The sequence below is a fragment of the Oncorhynchus kisutch genome, linkage group LG25 (genome assembly GCF_002021735.2).
Source record: "Oncorhynchus kisutch isolate 150728-3 linkage group LG25, Okis_V2, whole genome shotgun sequence".
Lineage (NCBI taxonomy): Eukaryota > Metazoa > Chordata > Actinopteri > Salmoniformes > Salmonidae > Oncorhynchus > Oncorhynchus kisutch.
In genome coordinates, this window is record NC_034198.2 from 30,775,086 (window position 1) to 30,801,329 (window position 26,244).

Below are 26,244 nucleotides of genomic sequence, written 5' to 3' on the forward strand. Positions count from 1 at the left end.
CTACCTGCAAACTCATTGCCTCTGCTTGACATCATGGGAAAATCAAAAGAAATCACTCAAGACCTCAGAAAAACAATTGTAGACCTCCACAAGTCTGGTTCATCCTTGGGAGCAATTTCCAAACGCCTGAAGGTACCGCGTACTATTGTTTGTACAGATGAACGTAAGTATAAACACCATGGGACCACACAGCCGTCATACCACTCAGGAAGGAGACGTGTTCTGTCTCCTAGAGATGAACGTATTTTGGTGCGAAAAGTGCACATCAATCCCAGAACAACAGCAAAGGACCTTGTGAAGATGCTGGGGTAAACCGGTACAAAAGTATCTATATCCACAATAAAACAAGTCTTATATCGACAACCTGAAAGGCCGCTCAGCAAGGAAGAAGTCACTGCTCCAAAACCGCAATAAAAAAGCCAGACTACGGTTTGCAAATGCACATGGGAATAAAGATGGTACCTTTTGGAGAAATATCCACTGGTCTGATGAAACAAAAATATAACTTTTTGGCCATAATGACCATCGTTATATTTGGAGGAAAAAGGGGGAGGCTTGCAAGCCGAAGAACACAATCCCAACCGTGAAGCCTGGGGGTGACAGCATCATGTTGTGGGGGTGCTTTGCTGCAGGAGGGACTGGTGCAATTCACAGAATAGATGATGTCATGAGGAGTGAAAATTATGTGGATATATTGAAGCAACACCTCAAGACATCAGTCAGGAAGTTATAGCTTGGTGACAAATAGTTATACCTGAAATGTTTGACCCAGTTAAACAATTTAAAGGCAATGCTACCAAACACTAATTGAGTGTATGTACATTTCTGAACCACTGAGAATGTGATGAAAGAAATTAAATCATTCTCTCTACTATTATTCTGACATTTCACATTCTTAAAGTAAAGTGGTGAATTTTAATTTTTCATCTTTACTATGATTAAATGATTAAATGTCAGGAATTGTGAAAAACTGAGTTTAAATGTATTTGGCTAAGGTGTATGTGTAAGGAGTGTGTACTGGTGGCAGAGAAGTCAGGCACAGGAGTGAAAAGACTGTGTTCCTACGGCGCAGTTTAATAATAACGGCGCCCAGTGTTACCCTGTGAGGGGGGAAGATCTGTAAGAAAATCCACCGACAGGTGCGACCAAGGACGTTGTGGAACGGGTAAGGGGTGTAGCTTCCCTCTGGGCAGGTGCCTAGGTGCCTTACACTGGGCACACACCAAGCAGGAGGAAACATAAACCCTCACGTCCTTAGCCAAGGTAGGCCACCAGTACCTCCAGCTCAAACAGCGCGCTGTCCAACCGATCCCAGGATGACCAGAGGAGGGTGACCTATGGGCCCAATTGATCAAACGGTCACGAACAGCAGACGGGATGTACAGACGCCCAGCGGGACACTGGATGGGAGAGGGCTCTGCACGTAACGCCTGCTCAATATCCGTGTCCAGCTCCCACACTACCGGCACGACCAGGAAGGAGGCGGGGAGTATGGGAGTGGGATCCATGGGCCGCTCCTCTGTGTCATACAACCGGGACAATGCGTCTGCCTTCACGTTCTGGGAGCCTGGTCTGTAGGAAAGAGTGAACACAAAACGGGGCCAGACCCTAATGGTCGACTATCTAAGGCATGAACGGGCAAGGGCTCAGCCACGGGAACAATAGGGATCCCTAAACTATGGGCGAACGATTTATCTATAAAATTCCCAGCCACGCCTGAATCGACAAGTGCCTTATGCTGGGAATGCAGGGAAAACTCAGAGAAAGTGACATACACAAACATATGTGCAACAGAGGGCTCTGGGTGAGAATGGTGCTGGCTCACCTGGGATGGCTCCAGAGCGCCATGCCTGTTGCCTCGATACCCAGAGGAAACAAACCGGCACCAACCGGAAGTGTGCCCTCTGCGGCCACAGATGGTGCACTAGCTGGAACCCCCTCCGGTCTCCCTGCGCACCGCCCCTCCCAGCTCCATGGGTATCGGAGAGGGGGTGCGGGGGGTTCGAACCAACAGACCCCGATCTGCAGGGCTTTCCCGGTGAGGCACGAAACGAGGGCGTCTCACGGCCCAAAGGAGCCGGGTGGACGGATGCCAGGTATAATTCCAGCTGTAATAGGATCCCCTGGCAGTTCGCAGCCTTCCCATCATATTCCTGGGGAAGGGAGAGACTGATCCCACTGGGTCCAGGAGAAGGAGGGGCGTGTAGTGGAGACCGCGGTTGTGCTGGTGGAGGCGCTGGGTGAACTCCCTGTCTCTCCCAGTGGTCCATTGTCTGGACAACACGGTCCATGGCGGTGCCAAGATGGTGGAGCATTGCTGCGTGCTCACGGACGCTCCTCCACCCCTATACCCGGGGTTCCTGCTCCTGCTGACTCCATAAGTTTGGGTCCGGAATTATGTAAAGAGTGCGTACTGGCGGCAGAGAAGTCAGGCGCAGGAGAGCAAAGACTGTGTTCCAACGGCACAGTTAAATAATAAAAATCCCCTTGAACAAAAACAATATATACAATGGGACAAAACCCCTTCGCACTCCAGACATAACGTGCACATACACTTACAATAAACAATTCCGCACAAGGACATGGGGGTTAACAGAGGGTTAAATACACAACATGTAATTATGGAATTGGAACCAGGTGTATGGGAAGACGAGACAAAACAAATGGAAAATGAAAGGTGGATCTGCGATGGCAAGAAGGCCGGCGATGTCGACCACCGAACGCCGCCCGAACAAGGAGAGGGACCGACTTTGGCGGAAGTCGTGACAGTATGTAAACTTCCGACTTCAACTGCATACAATTATCTGTTAAGTCCCTCAGTCGTGTAGTGAATTCCAAACACAGATTCGACCACAAAGACCAGGGAGGTTTTCCAATGCCTCGCAAAGAAGGGCACCTATTGGTAGATATTTTATTTTTAAACAGACATTGAATATCCCTTTGAGCATGGTGAAGGTATTAATTACACTTTAGATGGTGTATCAATACACCCAGTCAGGACATTAACCTAAAACACAAGGCCAAATCTACACTGGAGTTGCTTACCAAGATGACAGTGAATGTTCCTGAGTGGCCGAGTTACAGTTTTGACTTAAATCTACTTAAAATCTATGACCTGAAAATTGTTGTCTAGCAATGATCAACAACCAATATGTCAGAGTTTGAAGAATTTTGAAAAGGACAATGGTCAAATGTTGAACATTCCAGGTATGGCTCTTAGCTCTTAGAGACGTACACATACAGACGCACAGCTGTAATCACAGCTGTAGGTGCTTTTACAAACATAAAAAAAAAAAAAAAGGTTTTCATTTGTCATTATGGGGTATTTTATGTTGATGGGTGACATTTTCTTTTTGTTTAATACATTTTGAATTCAGGCTGTAACACAACACAATTAGGAATAATACTTGCTGAAGGCACTGTATTTATACACTGAGTGTACAAAACACTCCATGACACAGACTGACCAGGTGAATCCAGGTGAAAGCTATGATCCCTTATTGATGTCACCTGTTAAATCCGCTTCAATCATTGTAAATTAAAGGGAGAAGGCAGGTTAAAGAAGGATTTTTAAGCCTTAAGACAATCGAGACATGGATTGTGTATGTGTGTCATTCAGAGGTTGAATGGGCAAGACAAAGTATTGAGGTGCCATTGAACGGGGTATGGTGCCAGGTGCACCAGTTTGAGTGGGTCAAGAACTGCAACGCTGCTGTGTTTTTCACGCTCAACAATTTCCCATGTGTATCAAGAATGGTCCACCACCCAATGGACATCCAGCCAACTTGGCACAGCTGTGGAAAGCATTGGAGTCAACATGGGCCAGCATCCCTGTGGAACACTTTCGACACTTTGTAGATTCCATGCCCCGATAAATTGAGGCTGTTCTGAGGATTAAAGGGGGTGTAACTCAATATTAGGAAGCTGTTCCTAATGTTTTGTGTACTGAGTGTAAGTAGACAGTTATCACTCACTGTAGGTTGTGAATATAAGGCTAGTAGACCCTACTGATTCATAGTGTTGTCACACATTAGGCTCATCATCATAACCATGCATGACCTCATCACTCTACGCTGACCTTATTCACTAAGTAAAAATAAAAAATTGCCACACACAAAGACATTTAGGAGTACAATGAAAACTATTTGACTGTAGAGCCCTGGACCATCCGTTGAGTTTAAAATTAATCGCCCTACGGAATGTTGTCCGTATTTAAAAATTAAAATAAATAAATAAATGTAATCTTCATTTAACCAATCCCATTGATGTCAGAAGACCTCTGTCCCAAGGGAGACCTGGTCATTATTGCCATAGATTATGAGACTGTAGGTCCTGATGTTAGGCTTCAGAGGCGTGTTCCGTTACCCCCTACCTTTCTTACTCTACAGCTGTTGTGGAGATCTATAGGGGGCCTCAGGCTGGAATGAGGCAAGGCTTGCAGGGCCAGATGACGGTTGTGAGGTAGCAGGACTGGACCCAGATGACCTCTGTGGTGAGGTAGCAGGACTGGACCCAGATGACCTCTGTGGCAAGGTAGCAGGACTGGACCCAGATGACCTCTGTGGTGAGGTAGCAGGACTGGACCCAGATGACCTCTGTGGCGAGGTAGCAGGACTGGACCCAGATGACCTCTGTGGTGAGGTAGCAGGACTGGACCCAGATGACCTCTGTGGTGAGGTAGCAGGACTGGACCCAGATGACCTCTGTGGTGAGGTAGCAGGACTGGAACCAGATGACCTCTGTGGTGAGGTAGCAGGACTGGACCCATATGACCTCTGTGGTGAGGTAGCAGGACGGGACCCAGATGACTGTGGTGAGGTAGCAGGACTGGACCCAGATGACCTCTGTGGTGAGGTAGCAGGACTGGATCCAGATGACCTCTGTGGTGAGGTAGCAGGACTGGACCCCTCATTGAGGATTCCTTCCTGTTCCAACTGCCTGATGTGATGCTCTGGCCTTACAAACCCCATCAGAGTGCATCAATAAGAATGTACATTCTAGTAATTATATTTCTCTGGCTGTATCTGTAGCTCGGAATCTCTACCATGCTATGGGCCCTTCTAGGGAGCACTATCCCCATGCCTTTTTCGGGGAAGCCTAATAAAAAGCAGCTGCAGGAATCTGATGAGTCGTCGTCTGGTAACAAACATCCCCACATCTGGTTTTATCTGTGTTCACTGCTTATGGTCCCCCGTCCTCATCCCTCCTTTCCCTCCTACTCCTCCTCCTCTTCCCCCTCCTCTTCTTCCTCCTCTCCAACTATCTTTCACTCACTGTTCTTTCTTACTTTTTACACACTGTGAAAAGTCTCTGCCTTTGTTTGTCAGTTTGTTCGTGGAGAAGAGATTGGAGTAGAAACTTCCAAATTGTACAAAATAATCGAATACCTACAGACTTTACCTACCAACTATGTTGGTCCTCTTCTGCAGTATTCAGACTTTCTTTGAAGGTTTATAAGTTACAGATTGACTACCTTATACTTTACGTTTTGACAGCCAAGTCATTCAACAAAATATTTTGATGTACCTCCTTGACCCATTTTCTCCTCTCTGCAGGCCTATGTGTATGACATCCGCAGCAGCAGCTACCTCCACAAGCTCCAGAGACACTCCGACACCATCCTCAATGTGACCTTTAACCCTGCTATACCTGAGGTGAGGACTGGCCGATAGCCTCTTAAAATTACACCCTCTCTCTGCATTCTATTGTCTTCTTCTCTGGTCTGTCTTTCTATTACCTGTCCATATTCACATATACAGTGCCTTTGGAAAGTATTCAGACCCCTTTACTTTTTCCAAATTTTGTCACATCTTATTCTAAAATGGATTAAATAAAATGCATTCCTCAGCAATCTACACACAATAACCCATAATGACAAAAGCAGAAACAGGTTTTTAGACATTTTTGCAAATGTATTTAAAATGAAAAACAGATACCTTATTTACATAAGTATTCACACAATTTGCTATGAGACTCGAAATTGAGCTCAGGTGCATCCTGTTTCCAATGATCATCCTTGAGATTTTTCTACAACTTGATTGGAGTCCACCTGTGGTAAATTCAATTGATTGGACATGATTTGGAAATACACAGCTGTCTATATAAGGTCCCACAGTTGACAGTGAATGTCAGAACAAAAACCAAGCCATGAGGTCAAAATGAATTGTCCATAGAGATCAGAGACAGGATTGTGTCGGGGCACAGATCTGGGGAGGGGTACCAAAAAATGTCTGCAGCATTGAAGGTCCCCAAGAACATAGTGGCATCCATCATTCTTAAATAAAATAAGTTTGGAACCACCAAGACTCTTCCTAGAGCTAGCCATCCGGCCAAACTGATCAATCGGGGGAAAAGGGCCTTGGTCAGGGAGGTGACCAAGAACCCGATGGTCTCTGACAGAGCTCTGTGGAGCCTTCCAGAAGGACAACCATCTCCACCACTCAGGCCTTTATGGTAGGGTGGCCAGACGGAAGCTACTCCTCAGTAAAAGGCACATGGCAGCCCGCTTGGAGTTTGCCAAAAGGCACCTAAAGAATCTCAGATCATAAGAAACAAGATTCTCTGGTCTGATGAAACCAAGATTGAACTATTTTGCCTGAATGCCAAGTGTCATGTCTGGAGGAAACCTGGCACCATCCCTACGGTGAAGCATGGTGGTGGCAGCATCGTGCTGTGGGGTTTTTAAGCTTGAGAGCATCTCCAGAGAAGAAAGGGAGAAGCACGCCAAATACAGGTGTGCCAAGCTTGTAGTGTCATACCCCAGAACACTCGATGCTGTAATTGCTGCCAAAGATGCTTCAACAAAGTACTGAGTAAAGGGTCTGAATACTTATGTAAATGTGATATTTCAATTTATTTTTAATAAATTAGCAGACATTTCTCAACCTGATTTTGCTTTGTCATTATGAGGTATTGTGTGTAGATTGATGAGGAGAAAAACAATATGATACATTTTAGAATTAGGCTGTAACGTAACAAATTGTGGATTAATCAAATGGGTCTGAATACTTTCTGAAGGCACTGTATATATAAATGATTGGATTTGAGTATTTCAGCAACCCCCGTTGCTGACAGGTGTATAAAATCGCAATGCCAAGCGGTGTAAAGCTCGCCACTATTGGACTTTGGAGCAGTGGAAACGTGTTCTCTGGAGTGATGAATCACGCTTCCCCATCTTGCAGTCCGATGGACGAATCTGGGTTTGGCAGATGCCAGGAGTACGCTACCTGCCCCAATGCATTGTGCCAACTGTAACGTTTGGTGGAGGAGGAATAATGGTATGGTGCTGTTTTTCATGGTTCAGGCTAGGCCCCTTAGTTCCAGTAAAGGGAAATCTTACTGCTACAGCGTACATTGACATTCTAGACAATTCTATGCTTCCAACTTCTTGGCAACAGTTTGGAGAAGGCCCTTTCCTGTTTCAGCATGACAACGCCCCCTTGCACAAAGTGGGGTCCATAGCGAAATGGTTTGTCAAGATTGGTGTGGAAGAACTTGACTCGCCTGAATTGGCATGAATTGGAACACTGACTGCGAGCCTGGCCTAATCGCCCAACATCAGTGCCCGACCTCACTAATATTCTTGTGGCTGAATGGAAGCAAGTCCCCCCCAGCAATGTTCCAACATCTAGTAGAAAGCCTTGCCAGAAGAGTGGAGGCTGTTATAGTTCAAAGGGGGGACTAACTCCATATTAATGCCCTTGATTTTGGAATTATATGTTTGTCAAGCAGGTGTCCACATACTGTTGTAGTATACTAGTCATGTGCTATACTTCCTCCAGCTCACCTCGCTCCCTCTCTTGTTAACTTATTGTGAAAGAAATATCCGTGCAGACTCAAGTCAGTCTGAGCATCGTGGTAATTCATTAACCAGACATCAGGCTTCTGGGTTATTTTGTTGTCCTGCTCCCCTTGGACTTCATCTCCTATCAATCGGATATTGGACACAGCTTCAGAGGGAGGCCCAGCATACAAAAACACACTGTGATTTCTGCTGCTGTGTTTCGATTCCATGGAGAACCTCTCGGATTACAGTCATGGGTTCAAATTATGGTATGTGTTTGTTTTTTCAGATACTTTGAGTGTTTGCTTGAGTCTGCCCTGGGTGCCATATGGGTGGGGTTAGCAATTTTGGGACTATACCATTGGTAATAGTGTGCCAGGCAAGCTCAATCAAATTAATTGAAAGGATTTAGAAAAATATTTGAACCCATGTCTGGTAATGTCTGCTGTGTGGATTCCATGGAAAGGAAAACCCCCCAGGATTATTAGATTAGTTGAATCCCACTTTGTACTAAAGGTCTGCCAGGTTCATTAAATAGTACCCGCAAAACACCCGTCTCAACGTCAACAGTGAAGAGGCGACTCCGGGATACTGGCTTTCTAGTCCAGTGTCTGTGTTCTTTTGACCGTCTTAATCTTTTCTTTTTATTGGCCAGTCTGAGATATGGATTTTTCTTTGCAACTCTGCCTAGAAGTCCAGCATCCCGGAGTCACCTCTTCACTGTTGATGTTGAGACTGGTGTTTTGCGGGTACTATTTAATGAAGCTGCTAGTTGAGGACTTGTGAGGCGTCTGTTTCTCAAACTAGACACTCTAATGTACTTGCTCAGTTGTGCACCGGGGCCTCTCACTCCTCTTTCTATTCTGGTTAGAACCAATTTGCACTGTTCTGTGAAGGGAGTAGTACACAGCGTTGTACGAGATCTTCAGTTTCTTGGCAGTTTCAGTTTCTCTCATGGAATAGCTTTAATTTCTGAGAACAAGAATAGACTGACGAGTTTCAGAAGAAAGTTATTTGTTTCTGGCAATTTTGAGCCTGTAATCGAACCCACAAATGATGCTCCAGATACCCAACTAGCCTAAAGAAGGCCAGTTTTATTGCTTATTTAATCAGGTCAACAGTTTTCAGCTGTGCTAACATAATTGCAAAAGGGTTTTCTAATGATCATTTAGCCTTTTGAAATGATACACTTGGATTAGCTAACACAACGTGACATTGGAACACAGAAGTGATGGTTGCTGATAGTGTCCCTCTGTACGCCTATGTAGATATTCCATTCAAAATCAGCCATTTCCAGCTACAGTAGTCATTTACAATATTAACAATGTCTACACTGTATTTCTGATCAATTTGATCAAGTCTACTGTATTTAAATGCCACTTTAAACGTGTTCATGATTCTGTAACAAAATTTCCCCATGGGGACAATAAAGTCCCTAACGTAAAGTAAACACACCGCGCTGAACGAACAGCAGACGAATTGCAGACGAAAGTGCATATCGATATTCAGTGCCCTTAGTCATCCTCCATGAACTCCCAGTCTCACCTCATTGTGGATGAATAATAATTTTTCAACATACTGAACTCAATGTGTCAGATTTAAAGTTGCAGTATGGTTTATAGTTCTTTAGCTCTCCTCCTGAATCTGGAGTCATCAAGACAGGATGACAGAGGCACTCAATCCGTTTTACAACTCTCACCTCGCATGGCGATGGAAAGGAACACTTTGGCCTAACATCCACTCAAGTCATGTCGGGTTACCAGGGGCCTCTGGGGCACTGCTTCTTTCCTCAAAGTAGTGCGTTAATCACCACACGACTAAATAATTAAACTGGCTACCAGTTCAGCCTAGTTCTGTCGTTCTGTCTCTGTTTAGGGTCTAACACAACTCAGTGTACTGTAACTCAAACTTTCATCACTTCAAACACCCTGAAGATGAATTATGTTTTTTGATACCAGCACTAGGATTAAACTGAACCATGAAACCCTGAAATCCGAGGTAGAAATTATAAATAGCTCTAGCTCTGATGGACTAAACAGAGACGGGAGTGAACGTGGAGCTAGAGGGAAGCAGAGTAGTTGGAGAGCATGTTGATTTACAGGTAAGAATGGCTTGTGCTATGGCGCTGAGTGTTCTCTGGACACACTGCTTAGTGGGGTATTAAACATCCCCAGTGGGGTATTTAGCACACACGCACATGCATGCACGCACACACGTATGAAAACACACACTTGCACACACTCTTGGAAGATGGAGCTGCATTGGATAGCAGCAGCCTTACGGGCTCCTGACCAATTTAGCTATTTTGTCAATTTTTTTTGGCTCTGATCTTGTTTTTTAGGCAAATAATGTTTCTGCCATCATTTCCTATAACCAAAAACAGCTTCTGGACATCAGAACAGCGATCCCTAACCTTGGTTTGGATGAAAAAAATGTATTCAACGATTAAGCAGGCCTTTCATTTATTTATACCTTTATTTTAACAAATGTGCCCTGTATATACAACATAAATATATACTTTATACCCAAACATACAGATTAAAATACAAAAAAATACAGCAATGGGAAGCACAAATTACATCACAAATCAACCAGAAAAACATTAATCCACAAATAAGTCCCCAATCAATACTTTAAATTGCCTGAATGGCACCAGAACATCAAGATGAAATGTATTTAGAATTTTGTTCCAGCAATACGGTGCATTAAACTAAAAGCAGATTTACATAGCTCGGTGGAGACCCTAGGAACCTCGAGTTAACCAATCCTGTGAACGGGTTAAGCAACTCAGGTTTCTATACTTCAACAGCAAAGTTAGATAAGACAGAAATGTATGAATTAGGGCCTTGTAAACAAAAAGGAAGTAACGTAGAGATCTACGTAGAGATTTAGCAAAGTCCAGCCAACCTTTTGATACAGGATGCTGTGATAAGTATCCAAACTGTTATCTGTAACAAAACGAAGGGCACTATGGTAGATGGCATCCAAAGGTTTAAGAGGAGTAGCAGCTGCACTTTGATAAAAATATTACCATAATCAAGAATAGATAAAAAGGGTTGACTGAATAATCTGTTTCCTACTGCTTAGAGAAAGGCACAATCTGTTTCTGTGGAAAAAGCCAACTTAAGATCTTAGCTTCTTAACCAGCTCATCTACATGTTTTTAAAACGTCAAATCCATTTCAATCCAAATGCCTAAGTATTTATATGAGGGAACACGTTCGATTGAAGAACCATCTAATGAGTGAACATGTAGTTCATCTGAAACATTCTTACGAGAGTTTGAAAACAACATGTATTTAGTTTTGCCTGTATTAAGCACAGGTTTTAAGTTAGAAAGGGATTCGTGCATAGCTATAAAATCTGACTGTAATTTTGACACAGCCAGATCAACAGTTGGCGCAATAGCATACAAATAACATTTTATTTGTCACGTTTCGCAGATGCTATGCGGGTGGAGAGAAATTCTTGTATCATAGTATCATCCGCGCATATACAGTGGGGCAAAAAAGTATTTAGTCAGCCACCAATTGTGCAAGTTCTCCCACTTAAAAAGATGAGAGAGGCCTGTAATTTTCATTATAGGTACACTTCAACGATGACAGACAAAATGAGAAAAAAATCCAGAAAATCACATTGTAGGATTTTTTATGAATTTATTAGCAAATTATATTGGAAAATAAGTATTTGGTCACCTACAAACAAGCAAGATTTCTGACTCTCACAGACCTGTAACTTCTTCTTTAAGATGCTCGCATTGATGTGCCATCCTGGATGAGCTGCACTACCTGAGCCACCTGTATGGGTTGTAGACTCCGTCTCATGCTACCACTAGAGTAAAAGCACTGCCAGCATTCAAAAGTGACCAAAACATCAGCCAGGAAGCATAGGAACTGAGAAGTGGTCTGTAGTTATCACCTGCAGAACCACTCCTTTATTGGGGGTGTCTTGCTAATTGCCTATAATTTCCACCTGTTGTCTATTCCATTTGCACAACAGCATGTGAAATGTATTGTCAATCAGTGTTGCTTCCTAAGTGGACAGTTTGATTTCACAGAAGTGTGATTGACTTGGAGTTACATTGTGTTGTTTAAGTGTTCCCTTTATTTTTTTGAGCAGTGTACATTACTGTTCAAAAGTTTGGGGTCACTTAGAAATGTCCTTGTTTTTTAAAGAAAAGCACATTTCTTGTCCATTAAAATAACATCAAATTGATCAGAAATACAGTGTAGATATTGTTAATGTTGTAAATGACTATTGTAGCTGGAAACTGCAGATTTTTTATGGAATATCTACATAGATATTTGGGCGGCAGGGTAGCCTAGTGGTTAGAGCGTTGGACTAGTAACCGAAAGGTTGCAAGTTCAAATCCCCGAGCTGACAAGGGACAAATGACAAGGTACAAATCTGTCGTTCTGCCCCTGAACAGGCAGTTAACCCACTGTTCCTAGGCCGTCATTGAAAATAAGAATTTGTTCTTAACTGACTTGCCTAGTAAAATAAAGGTAAAATAAATAGGCGTACAGAGGCCCATTATCAGCAACCATCACACCTGTGTTTCAGTGGCACGTTGTGTTAGTTAATCCAAGTTTATCATTTTAAAAGGCTAATTGATCATTAGAAAACCCTTTTGCAATTATGTTGGCACTGAAAACTTTAGTTCTGACTAAAGAAGCAATAAAACTGACCTTCTTTAGACTAGTTGAGTATCTGGAGCATCAGCATTTGTGGTTGCGATTACAGGCTCAAAATAACCAGAAACAAAGAACTTTCTTCTGAAACTCATCAGTCTATTCTTGTTCTGAGAAATGAAGGCTATTCCATGAGATAAATTGCCAAGAAACTGAAGATCTCGTACAACGCTGTGTACTCCTCCCTTCACAGAACAGCGTAAACTGACTCTAACCAGAGTAGAAAGAGGAGTGGGAGGCCCCGGTGCACAACTGAGCAAGTGGACAAGTACATTAGACAGTCTGGTTTGAGAAACAGACGCCTCACAAGTCCTCAACTGGTAGCTTCATTAAATAGTACCCACAAGACACCAGTCTTAACGTCAACAGTGACGAAGCGACTCCGGGATGCTGGCCTTTTCCGGCAGAGTTGCGGCAGAGTATCAGTCTTTTATACTGATAACAAGTTCAAACAGGTGCCATTAATACAGGTAACGAGTGGAGGGCAGAGGAACATCTTAAAGAAGAAGTTACAGGTCTGTGAGAGCCAGAAATCTTGCTTGTTTGTAGGTGACCAAATACTTATTTTCCACCATAATTTGCAAATAAATTCATTAAAAATCCTAGAATGTGATTTTCTGGATTTATTTTCCTCATTTTGTCTGTCATATTTGAAGTGTACCTATGATGAAAATTACAGGCCTCATCTTTTTAAGTGGGAGAACTTGCACAATTGGTGGCTGACTAAATACTTTTTTGCCCCACTGTAGGTATTACAGACTAGGTCAGGGAGAGGTTGCAAATGTCAGTGAAGACATTTGCCTGTTGGTCCACACATGCTTTGAATACACCTCATAGTAATCCGTCTGGCTCAGCGGCTTTGTGAATGTTGACCTGTTTAAAGGTCTTGCTCACATCGGCTACCGAGAGCTTTGTCACACAGTCATCTAGAACAGCTGGTGCTCTCCAATGGATTTCCTTATAAACTCACTCATCGAATCGGTGTATAAATCAATATTATTATCTGAGGCTACCCGGAACATATTCCAGCCCCTGTGATCAAAACAATCTTGAAGCGTAGATTCCGATTGTTCAGACCAGCATTGACTAGTTCTTGTCACAGGTACATGCAGTTTGAGTTTCTGCCTATAGGACGGGAGGAGCAAAACGGAGTCATGGTCAGATTGGCCAAAAGGAGGGTGGGGGAGGTCCTTGTGTGAATCGTGGAGTTGGAGTAGGAGTGATCCAGTGTATTGCCCGCATGAGTGCTACAATCAGTATGCTGATAGAATTTAGGTAACCTTGTTCTCAAATGTGCTTTATTAAAATCCCCAGCTACAATAAATGAAGCCTCAGGGTATATGGTTTCCAGTTTGCATAGAGTCAAGTGAAGTTCCCTTGAGAGGGAATATACACGGCTGTGACAATAACCGACGAGAATTCTCTTGGGAGATAATATGGTCGGCATTTGATTGAGGAATTCTAGGTCAGGTGAACAAATGGACTTGAGTTCCTGTATGTTGTTACGATTACACCATGCGCTGTTAATCATGAGGCATGCACCACCGCCCTTCTTCTTCCCAGAGAGATGTTTCTTTCTGTCGGTGCGACGCATAAAGCATCCCGGTGGCTGTACTGACTCCGACAACATATCCCGAGAGAGCCAGGTTTCCATGAAACAGAGTATGTTACAATCCCTGATGTCTCTCTGGAAAGCATCCCTTGTCCTAATTTCGTCAACCTTGTTATCCAGAGACTGGACATTGGCGAGTAATATACTCCGAAGCGGTGGATGGTGTGCACGCCTCCGAAGTCTGACCAGATGGCTGCTCCGTCTACCTCTTCTGCCGGCGACGTTGCTTTGGGTCGGCCTCTGGAATCAGATCAAATGCCCTGGGTGGCGGTGCGAACATAGGATCCGCTTCGGGAAAGTCGTATTCCTGGTCGTAATATTGGTAACTTGACGTTGCTCTCATATCCAATAGTTCTGTATGTAATAACACTTAAGATTTTCTGGGCTAACAATGTAAGAAATAATACATTAAAAAAATAATACTGCATAGTTTCCTAAGGACTAGAAGCGAGGCAACCCTCTCTGTCGGCGCCATCTTGCCACACTCTACAATCTCTATCTTCTGACCTTTGATAGATGCTGCAGAGGTGGGCGTTGTTCGCTTCCTGAAGTCTATGCACATCTCTTTGATCTTGTTAGTATTGAGGACCAAGTGTGATTCATCACACCACTCTACAAAGTTAAAGGACCACCGGCTGATGGATGTCTGACTGACAACATTTTTGCCCGCTTTGCACTCGGTTTGCAAATTGCGACTCTCGGCTGGCAAACGCTACCGGTGTTTCAGAGCCTTTACGGAGATTAGGATACTTATAGTGGATACAGATACACTGATTGATAGACTGTAATAGACTGATGTCATAGAGGGACAAACTACTTTAGGATTATCTCAATGGATGGCAATCTAAACTTTAGAAATGTATTTATGTCAGATTTACAGTGTAATAAAATGTATTCCATTCTTTTAGTGTTCCAAGGAAAAACAATGATTCATGCTTTGCAGATGTGTGAGAAGGCTTTTGTCATCTAAGGCTTTGATATTATTGATAGTGATCTACAATGTGCAATATGCAGGAATATGATTGGTGGCTCTGTGTGGGAGGAAGGAGCCTGCACAGATCAACTCCCAGTCTGATGTAGTTTGGATGTGGATTGCTGTCCATAATATGGTATGAAATAAATATAGAGTACACTCAGCACCTGAGCTAAAGCGATGTATGTTGTATGACCACCACACATATTTAATCAAATAATAATTTGGGTGCTTATATTTGTTCTGTTTCACACATGTACAAGTGTTTATTAATATGCCTGTGTGAATTGGAAATGTATTTTTTGCATAGCCCAATTCTGCTTGGGACACCCTCAGAACAATTTGGGGTTAGTGGATTGCTCAAAGGCACATTGACTTATTTTCAAGTTGTCGGCCTGTGGATTCAAACTATATTTGGGGCCACAGATATTATAAAACTGTCAAATCGTTTAAAGTGTCAGTGAGTGTTCCATTCGTATTTATATCAGTTTCCTTTACTGCTCTAATAATTTGCTGTTTTATAACATTCCTAATATTGAGTTTTACCCCCCCACCCCCCACAAGGTGTCAGAATCATTCCACAGGGATGCTGGCCCATGTTGACTCCAATGCTTCCCACAGTTGTGTCAAGTTGGCTGGATGTCCTTTGGGTGGTGAACCATTCTTGATACACACGGTAAACTGTTGAGCATGGAAAAATCACCTGGAACCTACTACCATACCCTGTTCAAAGGCACTTACATGCTTTGTCTTGCCCGTTCACCCTCTGAATGATACACATACACTATCCATGTCTCAATTGTCTCAAGGCTTAAAAATCCTTATTTAACCTGTCTCCTCCCCTTCATCTACACTGATTGAAGTGGATTTAACAAGTGACATCAATAAGGGATCATAGCTTTCACCTGGATTCACCTGGTCAGTCTATGTCATGGAAAGAGCAGGTGTTCTTTTATACTCAGTGTATATTTTGTACCTAGTCTGAAGTGGTAGATACAGAACATTTCCTTGATCAAGTTCCTTGATGTGCTTTGTTCCTATGAGATCCCCTGACATTGCAAGTTTTCTTGTTGGGAGAATATGGAAGCCATCTAGGATCATTAAAGATTAGGACTTGGTCCAAAAGCCTGGAGTGGAGACTTAGTCAGTGTTTAAATCACATAAGGTTGTATAACTCACTTCCACGTGTTCAACAGTTCTCAGAGGGAAAGTTGAAAAGTTGAAGAGATGATGGTATCCAGGTTGACTTGGCTTGGTTTTATTATGTGTTCATGTCAGGATTGGTTGCTTTTAGAATAGAATAGGCTACTGATAAACTTTGTCAACAGCCAGTACCAATTAGTCTACTCAACAACCTTTGATGGAGAACTATAGGGAGCCTCAGTGATATAAGGGAAAATCAGTCATGTGTTCATAGTCCCTTTTGGGACAGAATGGAAAGAAAGATTTCAACTTTTTTCTGGAAACAAGTCTCCTCTTTTCATGCTGACTCTGTAAGTTCTTCACTTTATTGTCTCAATATTCACCTTTCCTTCTATCACTGCTTGGCTCTTCAACACCTTTCTGAGAGGAAAGCTATGTCTGTGTTCCACATGGCACCGTATTCCCTATATAGTGCACTATATAGGGAGTAGGGTGCCATTTGGGATGCAGTGCCTATGTTTTTTAATGACTTCATATGGCATCAGCAGTCAGCACTACTCCTCTCTCTGGCCCACGGAGCAGCTGCAGAAGCCATGCCTCACTCCTCGGAATCTGTTTAAGGGTTATTTCCATTCTTGATATTTACCCTTTGATTCTTCTTCAGCACAACTGTCTTACTTTATCACAACTCCATTCCTTAGCTGTATTACAAAACAAGTGGCGGGGCTGTCGTTTAGCTGAAAAACAAATCCCAGACTGTAGCTTTATAGATGGGACGCTCAGCCTTAGACAGACTACTGCTGTATTCCAGGACAGGTTGCGGTGCCAAGACCTTTTAACCGTAACTCATCTATCTGCTGAAGAGATTGTCTGCATTCTTTATCAGGACAAAAAAAGCCATTTGCTTCCACCTTAGCTGTATACCAAAACAAGTGGTGGCTTTATTGTCCTGATAAAGAATGCGGAGAGCAGACAATCTCTTCAGCAGATAGATGAGTTACTGTTGATTCTTGAAGAATATAACTTATAAATCATCATGAGCTTAGCACAACTGTCTTACTTTATCACAACTCCATCCCTTAGCTGTATAACAAAATAAGTTTAGCTGAAAAGATGTTCTGCTCTCTGCATTCTTTATCATGTCAACCCCCCCCTTTAAAAATAACAGTCAAGCCCATAAAACTCTGGATGATATGATGGTTACTGCTTTTCGGTAGTTAGATGAGGTTACAACGCTACCTAGTCGTTTGTTTGAGTAACGTGTCTTTTCAGTAGTTAGATGAGGTTACAACGCTACCTAGTCATTTGTTTGAGTAATGTGTCTTGAATGGAAACTGTTGTTTACATAGTGAATTGTGATAGATGAATTACTGTATACTAATACTGCCCTAGCCCCTCATACCGACTCTCTCCCTCGTTAGTACATTTACATTTTAGCCATTTAGCAGACGCTCTTATGCAGAGGTAGTAATGATCTTAAGGTAGCCAGGTAAGACAACCAGTCATAGTAAGTAAAACTTTTTCTCACTAAATATCCCTGTCCATTTGCTTATAAGTAGTTCAGTCCTCTTATTAGCTTCCAAACATCCTGAACAGTGCTGATAAGATAAGTGACATGTTTTACAATTGAAGCTGCTTCACTTTAGCAGTTTTGGGAAGGCTAGTGTAATGGCTCTGGTCGAAAGGAGTGGACCACAGCGCAGTGTGGAAAGTGTTCATGATTTTTATTATCAAAAAACACTCAAACAAAATAACAACTCGAAAGCGAACAGTTCTGTCAGGTAACAGACACTAAACAGAAAACAAGACCCCACAAAACCCAAATGTAAAATGACAACTTATATGATCCCCAATCAGAGACAAACAGCTGCCTCTGATTGGGAACCACACTCGGCAAAAAAACAAAGAAATAGAAAACAGACTTTCCCACCCGAGTCACACCCTGACCTAACCAAACAGAGAATAATAAGGATCTCTAAGGTCAGGGCGTGACAGCTAGTAAAATACAATTTGTTCTTGTCCTCAATAGTATATTTATGAAACGTTCAAAGTCTTACTTCATAGGTATTCATAGATTTATGTTTGTTTTCAGGTCAGTTGATTGGAGATATTAACGTCTGTTCTGCCTGCAAGATATATTAGTCTTGAGCGCTTTGTGATATGTTACCAACAAACATGAAAAACAGATAAATATTTGTTTCTGGCTCAAATCTCAATGTTTCCAATGTGTTGTATCAGAGGATTTATTATTAGTGATTTAAAAGTTTGTTTTTATGGGAGTTCCATAACGTTTAGTCCCCAGCAGTGTAGTCAGTCACTGTTAAATCCATTAGTTAACAGGTAACTGGAAGAGGTTGGGCTCAAAGTGGAAGATGACTGACTCACAGGAGATAGGGGAGGAAGAGATTGATCAACTATATTTCATAAAGTCTCCTCAACATAATGCCAGGAAAGCAGGCCCTAATATGCAACTGCACCATGCTATTATTTAGTGTGGTATGTTTGAGATGAATGTAAAAAAAAAAATGTCATTTTTGTTGGAGAGAATATGGACTTTGTTGATTGTTGATGAAAACCACAGTTGGCCATTTGTGGACTTGATCTCTGCTGGCATTGTGGAAATTGCCTTTAAAAGTCTATCGCTGTGTGCAGGTTGTTAATCTGCGTTGGATTGAATCCAGGCCTTATTTAATTTACAAAACAAATCCTTTCAAGGAGGGCCCAGGTCAAAATCTCAAAGTGGAAGCATCCCTAGTCTCAAACTATTCCGAGGGCTCTTCTTCTTCCACATCAAATGTTTGGTACGTTGCCTGTGTGGCATATGCCTGTAGGGAAACTCCCTACACCTGTGTAGTATTACTGTAGGTCTCAGACACAGACTAATGTTTCTCTTCATTTTTAGGGTGGCAGGTAGCCTAGAGGTTAAGAGTGTTGATCTAGTAACTGAAACGTCACTGGTTCGAATTCCCTTGCCAACTAGGTGAGAAAGCTGTCGATGTGCCCTTGAGCAAGGCAAGGCTCCTGTAAATTGCTCTGGAAAAGAGCGTCTGCTAAATGATAATCTGGCCATGCCGGATTAAGCCTGAGGTAGGATGTGTCTTTTTTAATGTTGTTTTATGACACCCTATAAAAAGACTTGTAGCCTTCATGTGTGAAGCTTGTTTATGTTGGACAATCAAAGCTGCAACGAGGCTCAATGTATAGCAAGTGGAGTAGGAGCAGCTAGCTAGCTGGCTAGCTTCTCTAGGCTACTCCTGTCAAGACAGGCACTCTTATATGGGATGATAAATAACATTGTGACTACTAGAAGTTGGCTAGTTTTGACTGTAGCCGAGTTGCCTTGGTTACTGGTCTCACTCTCTCTCTCTCTCTCACTCAGTCTGCTCACCTGCCCCTCATCAGCTGCAGCAATAGAGCACCAGCCTCTCGTGCAACAGTGCTCAGGTAAATAAAAATAAAAACATTTAAAAATATATATATATATTTAGAATATCTGGATATCCAACTAAAGTTCATGATACTATTAGAATATTAAAATTATTTTAAACCCCCTCTCCTAATACAGGTTGAGGTTGACATGTTCATCCTGCCAGTCAGTCAAGGCTTTAGATGAATTAATCCATAGGGCGTTCAAGGTGGTGAACTATTTTTCAGGACTTTCCAGCTAGGCTTGTTTTTCAAGGCTAGTTTTCTGAACTTTTGCAGACTACTTCTGGACTAAAAAAGCACTTTCAAAGGAGATTCTCCTTGAGCGTTGTTTTTAGTCCATTAATTGGCTATTATTACAGAAACTTCTCAATGGCATGTACAGTTTGGTAAAAGTACAAAATTAAAAGCAACAGTGCTACTACTAGTGCTCAGAGCCTTGACAATGACTAACACATGCCTGGCTGGAGGCCTCTACTACATCCTCAGAGAAACTTTTGCAGAATGAAACACAATGTCGTCTGACAAAAGACGCCTCTGACTGATGATTCAAACTGGAATCAGAAAATAGGTCCTAATATGCAACTCCGCCATGCTCTTATTTACTGGGGTATGTGTCAGATGAATGTGAAAACATGGCATTTTTGTTGGAGAGAATATGGACTTTGTTGATTATTGATGATTGTAGAGATTAACCACAGTTGGCCATTTGTGGACGTGATCTCTGCAGACATTGTGGAAATTTCCTTTAAAAGTCTATCGCTGTGTGCTGTGTTGGTTGGATTCCCAGCCTCATTTTGCTTAAAAACAAATCCTTTTAAGGAGGGCCCAGGCCAAAACCTCAAAGTGGAAGCATCCCTAGTATTATTCCATTCTGAGGGCTCTTCTTGTTCAACATCAAATGTTTGGTACGTTGCTGCTGTGTGACATATGCCTCTAAGAATATGCCCTAGACCTGAAGACAAGATGGTGCCGACAGACATGGTCGCCCTGTTCCTAGCTCCCAGCCAAATTTGCAGTATTTTTTTGTGTGTGTTTTATTTTATTACATTATATGCTCAAAATACAGCCAGAAATAACTTTTGGATATTAGATCGCCGGTCACTCACCACCATTTCGACTAGAAATGTAACTTTCCTGATTTGGATCATTTGTTCGTACCCCCGAGGCATTTCCACTCATCCCAAGCGTTGCTCCATGATTCGGCGACCGAGAGGAGGAATACGGAGTGGGCTTTTAGACCGACTCAGGAGGCGTGCATACCATCCACTGCTTCCGAGTATATTACTCGCTAATGTTCAGTACTTGGTCAATAAAGTACTTGGTCAATAAAGTAGACAAACAAATGTGTAATGGATCACTTACAGAGAGATCTTATGGACTGTAACATACTCTGTTTCACAGAATCATGGCTCTCTCCGGATATACTGTCCCCATCCAGACAGCCAGTGAGGTTCTCTGTATATTGCGTAGACAGGAATAAAGAACTCTCTGGAAAAAAGAAAGGCGGTGGTGTATGTTTCATGATTAACTACTCATGGTGTGATTGTGGTAACATACAGGAACTCAAGTCCTTTTGTTCTCCTGATCTTGAATACTTCACTATCAAATGCTGACCGCATTACCTCCTGAGAGCATTCTCTTCGGTCATCTTCACGGCCATGTATATCAAGCCAACACCGGGACAGCTCTCAAGGAACTACACTGGACTTTATGTAAACTGGAAACCGCATATCCTGAGGCCGCATTTATTGTTTAAAACAAATCTGAGTGGGGGAAAAAAAGCTATCAAAGTTTTATCCACACATCGTTTTCACTACTCGCTCATCACGAATTCTTGACGATTCCTAATCGCCCTTCTGGCAAGGCTACAAGGTCCTCCCCCGCCCTCCCTTTGGCAAATCAGATCACTCCTCCATTCTGCACCTCGCTGCCCATAGGCAGAAACTTAAACAGGAAGTACCCGTGGTAAGGACTGTTCAATGTTGGTCTAACCAATCGGAATCTAAGCTTCAAGATTGTTTTGATCAACTGGACTGGGATATGTTCCAGGTTGCCTCTGAGAATAACATTGATGTATACGCTGACTCTGAGTTCATCAGGAAGTGCATAGAGGATGTTGTTCCCACTGAGACGATTAGAACTTATCCAAACCAAAAACTGTGGATAGATGGAAACATCTGCGCCAAACTGAAAGCGTGAACCAACGCATTTTAAGGTGACTGGGAACATGGATGAGTACAAACAGGGCCAGCGCCAGAATGAATCAGTTGAACGGGCATTCAATTTCCATGGACGGGCGCATTTTTTTGCGGGACCTCCTATGTGTGCACAAGCTTGCTTGTTCACAATTTTTTTATGAGTGTAATAGTAAAGACCATAAGTGGCTTGCTAGTTTCAAGTTTGGCTTACAATTTATCCGACTATTTCTACCGATCTGTGTGCCAGTTATGATGATTATTTATATGCTTATTTTTCGTGGAACAGTTTAATTTCAATAATAATGTTTTTGTTTCTCGTAATCATTGTCACGTGGTTAATTATACAAATCTGAAGTAAAAAGTTAAAAATCTAAATGTTAAAATTCAACTTTGGCGAGAGGACCAGCCTCTGCCATATGGACACAGAGAGATCAGAGACTTATGGTCGGTCACGATAGTGAATGTTCTCCCGTACAAGTACTTGTGGAATCTCTGTATTCCGAATGTGACAGCAAGTCCTTCCTTGTCCAGCTGAGAGTACTTTTTCTCCGCTGGTGTTAACGTTCTTGACATGAACCCGATCAGTTTCTCTGCACCATTCTCCATCCGGTGTGATAGCACCGCCCCCACACCATACGATGAGGCATCACGCGATAAGATGAGATCTCTGTCTGCTGAGTAGTGCACTAGCTTCTTCCTGTCTTTCTGACCATTTCCAGGCCACATCCTTCCTTAGCAGTTGATGTAGAGGAGCTAAGAGGGTAGAGAGGTTCGGGAGGAAGCGATTATAATAATTCAGTAAGCCTAGAAAGGCTTTCAGCTCTGTAACGTTTGTCGGAGCTGGAGCTTCCACAACAGCCCTCACTTTAGCTTTGACAGTGTGTGACCCCTTGGCATCCACCTTGTGACCCAGGTACTGCACTTCGTCAGCTAACAGTGTACACTTGCTCCTCTTCAGCCGGAGACCGGCGTCCTCCATCCTCCTCAAAACTTCACCTAAGTTTCTGAGATGTTCCTCCTTCGTGACTCCCGTGACAAGAATGTCATCGAGGTAAACCGCTACCTTGGGTATCCCTGCAGAATTCCCTCCATAGTTCTTTGGAAGATAGCTGGTGCAGAAGACACCCCGAAAGGTAAGCGTTTATCGGTAAACATCCCTCTGTGGGTGTTTATGGTCAGGTACTTCTGTGAAGCTTAATCCATTAGCACTTGCTGATGTGCGTGACTCATGTCCAGTTTTGTAAACTGTTGCCCTCCAGTTAATGTTGAAAGCAAATCCTCCACTTTGGGTATTGGGTACTGCTCCAGTGAGGAAACTCTATTTACAGTCAGCTTATAGTCACCGCATAATCTGATTGAACCATCTGGTTTTAGTATGGGAACAACTGGTGCCGCCCACTCAGAAAACTTGACAGGTACAATTATATCCTCTGCTAAGAGTCTGTCAATTTCCACATCCACTTTAGGCTTCATGCATATGGAACTGATCTTGGCCTATAGAATCTGGGAATAGCATCAGCAGCAACATGAATGGTAGCTTGGACCCCTTTTAATGTCCCTAGCTCTTCTTTGAAAACACACTCATGCTTTGAAAGCACCTGCTGTAGTGTCAATGTCTCTGTGGTGACATGTTTGATTTCATCCCAGTTAAATTTTATTTCCTCCAACCACCCTCTTCCTAGTAAGCTGGGGCCAGTACCTTCCACTACTAAGAGAGACAGACTTTTATTTTGTCGATGATATTCCACTTGAACATCAGCAACTCCAATCCCAGTAATCTTCTCCCCTGTGTACGTTTTGAGTTTAATGATGGTGTCTCTCAGTTTAGGCACTTCAACGGTTTTCCACTTCCTATAGAATTGGGACCTGTTCATCAGCGTGACACTACAGCCTGTGTCTAGTTCAAACGGTACCTTAAATGCATTTATTCCCATTTCCACAATGAAAGGCTTCACCTTCTTCATATTCGCCCCCTGTGCACTGTACATTGAGAACGCTTGCTCTGCGTCTGCGCCCTCACTTTCACTTTATATCACTTGATTAGAGCGGTAGCTAGAGCGTCTGGAGGTATTCGGTTTTCTGTCCGTTCTCTTTTCTGCAGCCCGTGGCTTTTTTTTTTTTTGCGGCACGCCCTCGCAATGTGGCCTATTATCCCACATGCATAACAGTTTTCGTGTTTGAATTTACAGTCAAACGCTGTGTGTTTGCCTTTGCAACGATAACAGTCTCTCTTGGCTGCTGTTATCGTTGCAAAGGCAAACAGGGTTTCCGTTCTTTGAAATTCAACGCGCTCAGAGCTGCTCTATTTTACTGTATGGCACGCAGTTGCGCCCCTTGCTTGCAAATCCAGTGCATTTCTATTTGGCCGGTTTGAGTGCATTCTCAAATGTGAGATTAGGCTCTGATAACAATCGTATTTGTAACCTGTCATCATTAATCCCACACACCAGCCGATCGCGTAGCATTTGCGATAATGTATTCCCATAGTTACAGTCCAATGCTAGTTTTCTCAACTCAGCCACATATTCCCCCACTGATTCGGTAGGTTTTCTTATGCATGAATCCAACTTGAATCTGTGTACTATCTCACTGGGTTTGGGATTTAACAGATTTTTTAATAGATCGACTAAATCTATGAATGCACCTACAACGCGTATGAGTATGGATTTCTGTTATAGTGGCATCAGTTATTTCATTAGCAGCAAAGAAATGTTCCATTATTTCACAGTAGCCTATTGTTGCCAAAGCCATCTTTTCCGATTCTTTCTCCCCTCACACAGTCAATAATTTGTCCTACCCGTATCCAGGGAATCAATACTTCAGAATCTTCCACCGCTCACTTGACTTTAATCTGAGCTTTGTATGTATTCACCACAGTCCCTAATGAAATCCCCTTGATATATTAATGATGTTGCACTGCCTATGGGTTCCACTAGATGTCAACCATCTATAGAAATTTGAATGAGACTTCTACGGTGTTGTGGGAGTGAATGAGAGCAGAATCTATCAGGTGTCTGGCAGTCAGCCATTTTCTGATCACGCTTATTCCTCATGGTATCCACTTGCGTTCCATTGCTCATGAAGACACAAAGGAATACTCTGGTTGGAACTTTATTGAAACTATATGTTAAAAACATCCTAATGATTGATTCTGTACTTAGATTGAAATGTTTCTTCAACCTGTATTATAACTTTTTGAAGTTTTTGTCTGACGTAACGCTGACCAGAATGAGCATTTGGATATGTATACCAAACGCGCTAACATAAGAAGGTATTTGGACATAAATAACGGACATTATCGAACAAAACAAACATATATTGTGGACCTGGGATTCCTGGAGTGCTTTCTGATGTAGATCATCAAATGTAATTTCTTGTTTATGTTGACGCCATCATTGCGGCTATTGTGATTTTGGCTTTATTGCATGGGTTTCTTTTTCCATAAAGTTCTTTTGAAATGTGACACAGCGGTTGCATTAAGGAGAGGTATATCTATAATTCCATGTGTATAACTTGTATTATCATCTACATTTATGATGAGTATTTCTGTTGAATGATGTGGCTATGCAAAATCACTGGATGTTTTTGGAACTAGTGAATGTAATGCGCCAATGTAAACTCATATTTTGATAAATATGAACTTTATCAAACAAAACATACATGTATTGTGTAACATGAAGTTCTCTGAGTGTCATCTGATGAAGATGATCAAAGGTTAGTGATTCATTTTATCTCTATTTGAGGTTTTTGTGACTGGCTGGAAAATCTTTGGCTGTAAAATGGCTGTGTTTTTCTGTGGCTATGTGGTGACCTAACATAATCGTTTGTGGTGCTTTTGCTGTAAAGTATATTTGATATCGGACACAGTGGTGGGATTAACAACAAGATTAGCTTTAAAATGGTATGAGATACATGTATGTTTGAGGAATTTGAATTATGAGATTTTTTATGTTTTGAAATTGGCGCCCTGCACTTTCACTGGCTGTTGTCATATCGCTCCCGTTAACGGGATTGCAGCCATAAGATTAAATTCGTGGCAAAAAAATCCAACGCAGTTCTTCATAGTTATCCTCATCGCCAAATATGTAGTATCCTTAAAGGCTTCTTAGAGTTACAACTCATGAGACTTAAGTACAGTTTAGTATTCAATTGTAACTTAGAATTACATTCTTTGATGCACCTGGCTTAAACTACCTGAAGCTTTCTTAATCCTAGTTATATAGGCAGACATAGGAAATAGCTACGGATAGCGGAAAGCAAACCCCCGTCTTGAGTCAATACTGCCATTATTGGTAAACATAAATATACCAGGTTACTCCACATTATTTGTAACCTTGTCAACGTCTTGACTATATTTCCTATTCATTTTGCAAATCATTTCATGGACATTTCTAAGTGACCCCAAGCTTTTGAACA

The 26,244-nt window shown here is 42.3% G+C and overlaps 1 protein-coding gene across 1 annotated transcript in view; it reads left to right on the top strand.

Annotated features, from left to right (window-relative positions):
- The window catches only part of wdr27 (WD repeat domain 27), a 159,978-nt gene that overhangs the window by 94,911 nt on the left and 38,823 nt on the right, over positions 1 to 26,244 (top strand). The window contains exon 23 of the mRNA XM_031804757.1: positions 5,556 to 5,654. Coding sequence (XP_031660617.1) covers positions 5,556 to 5,654 — 99 coding nt within the window. The remainder of the gene's footprint in view (positions 1 to 5,555; positions 5,655 to 26,244) is intronic.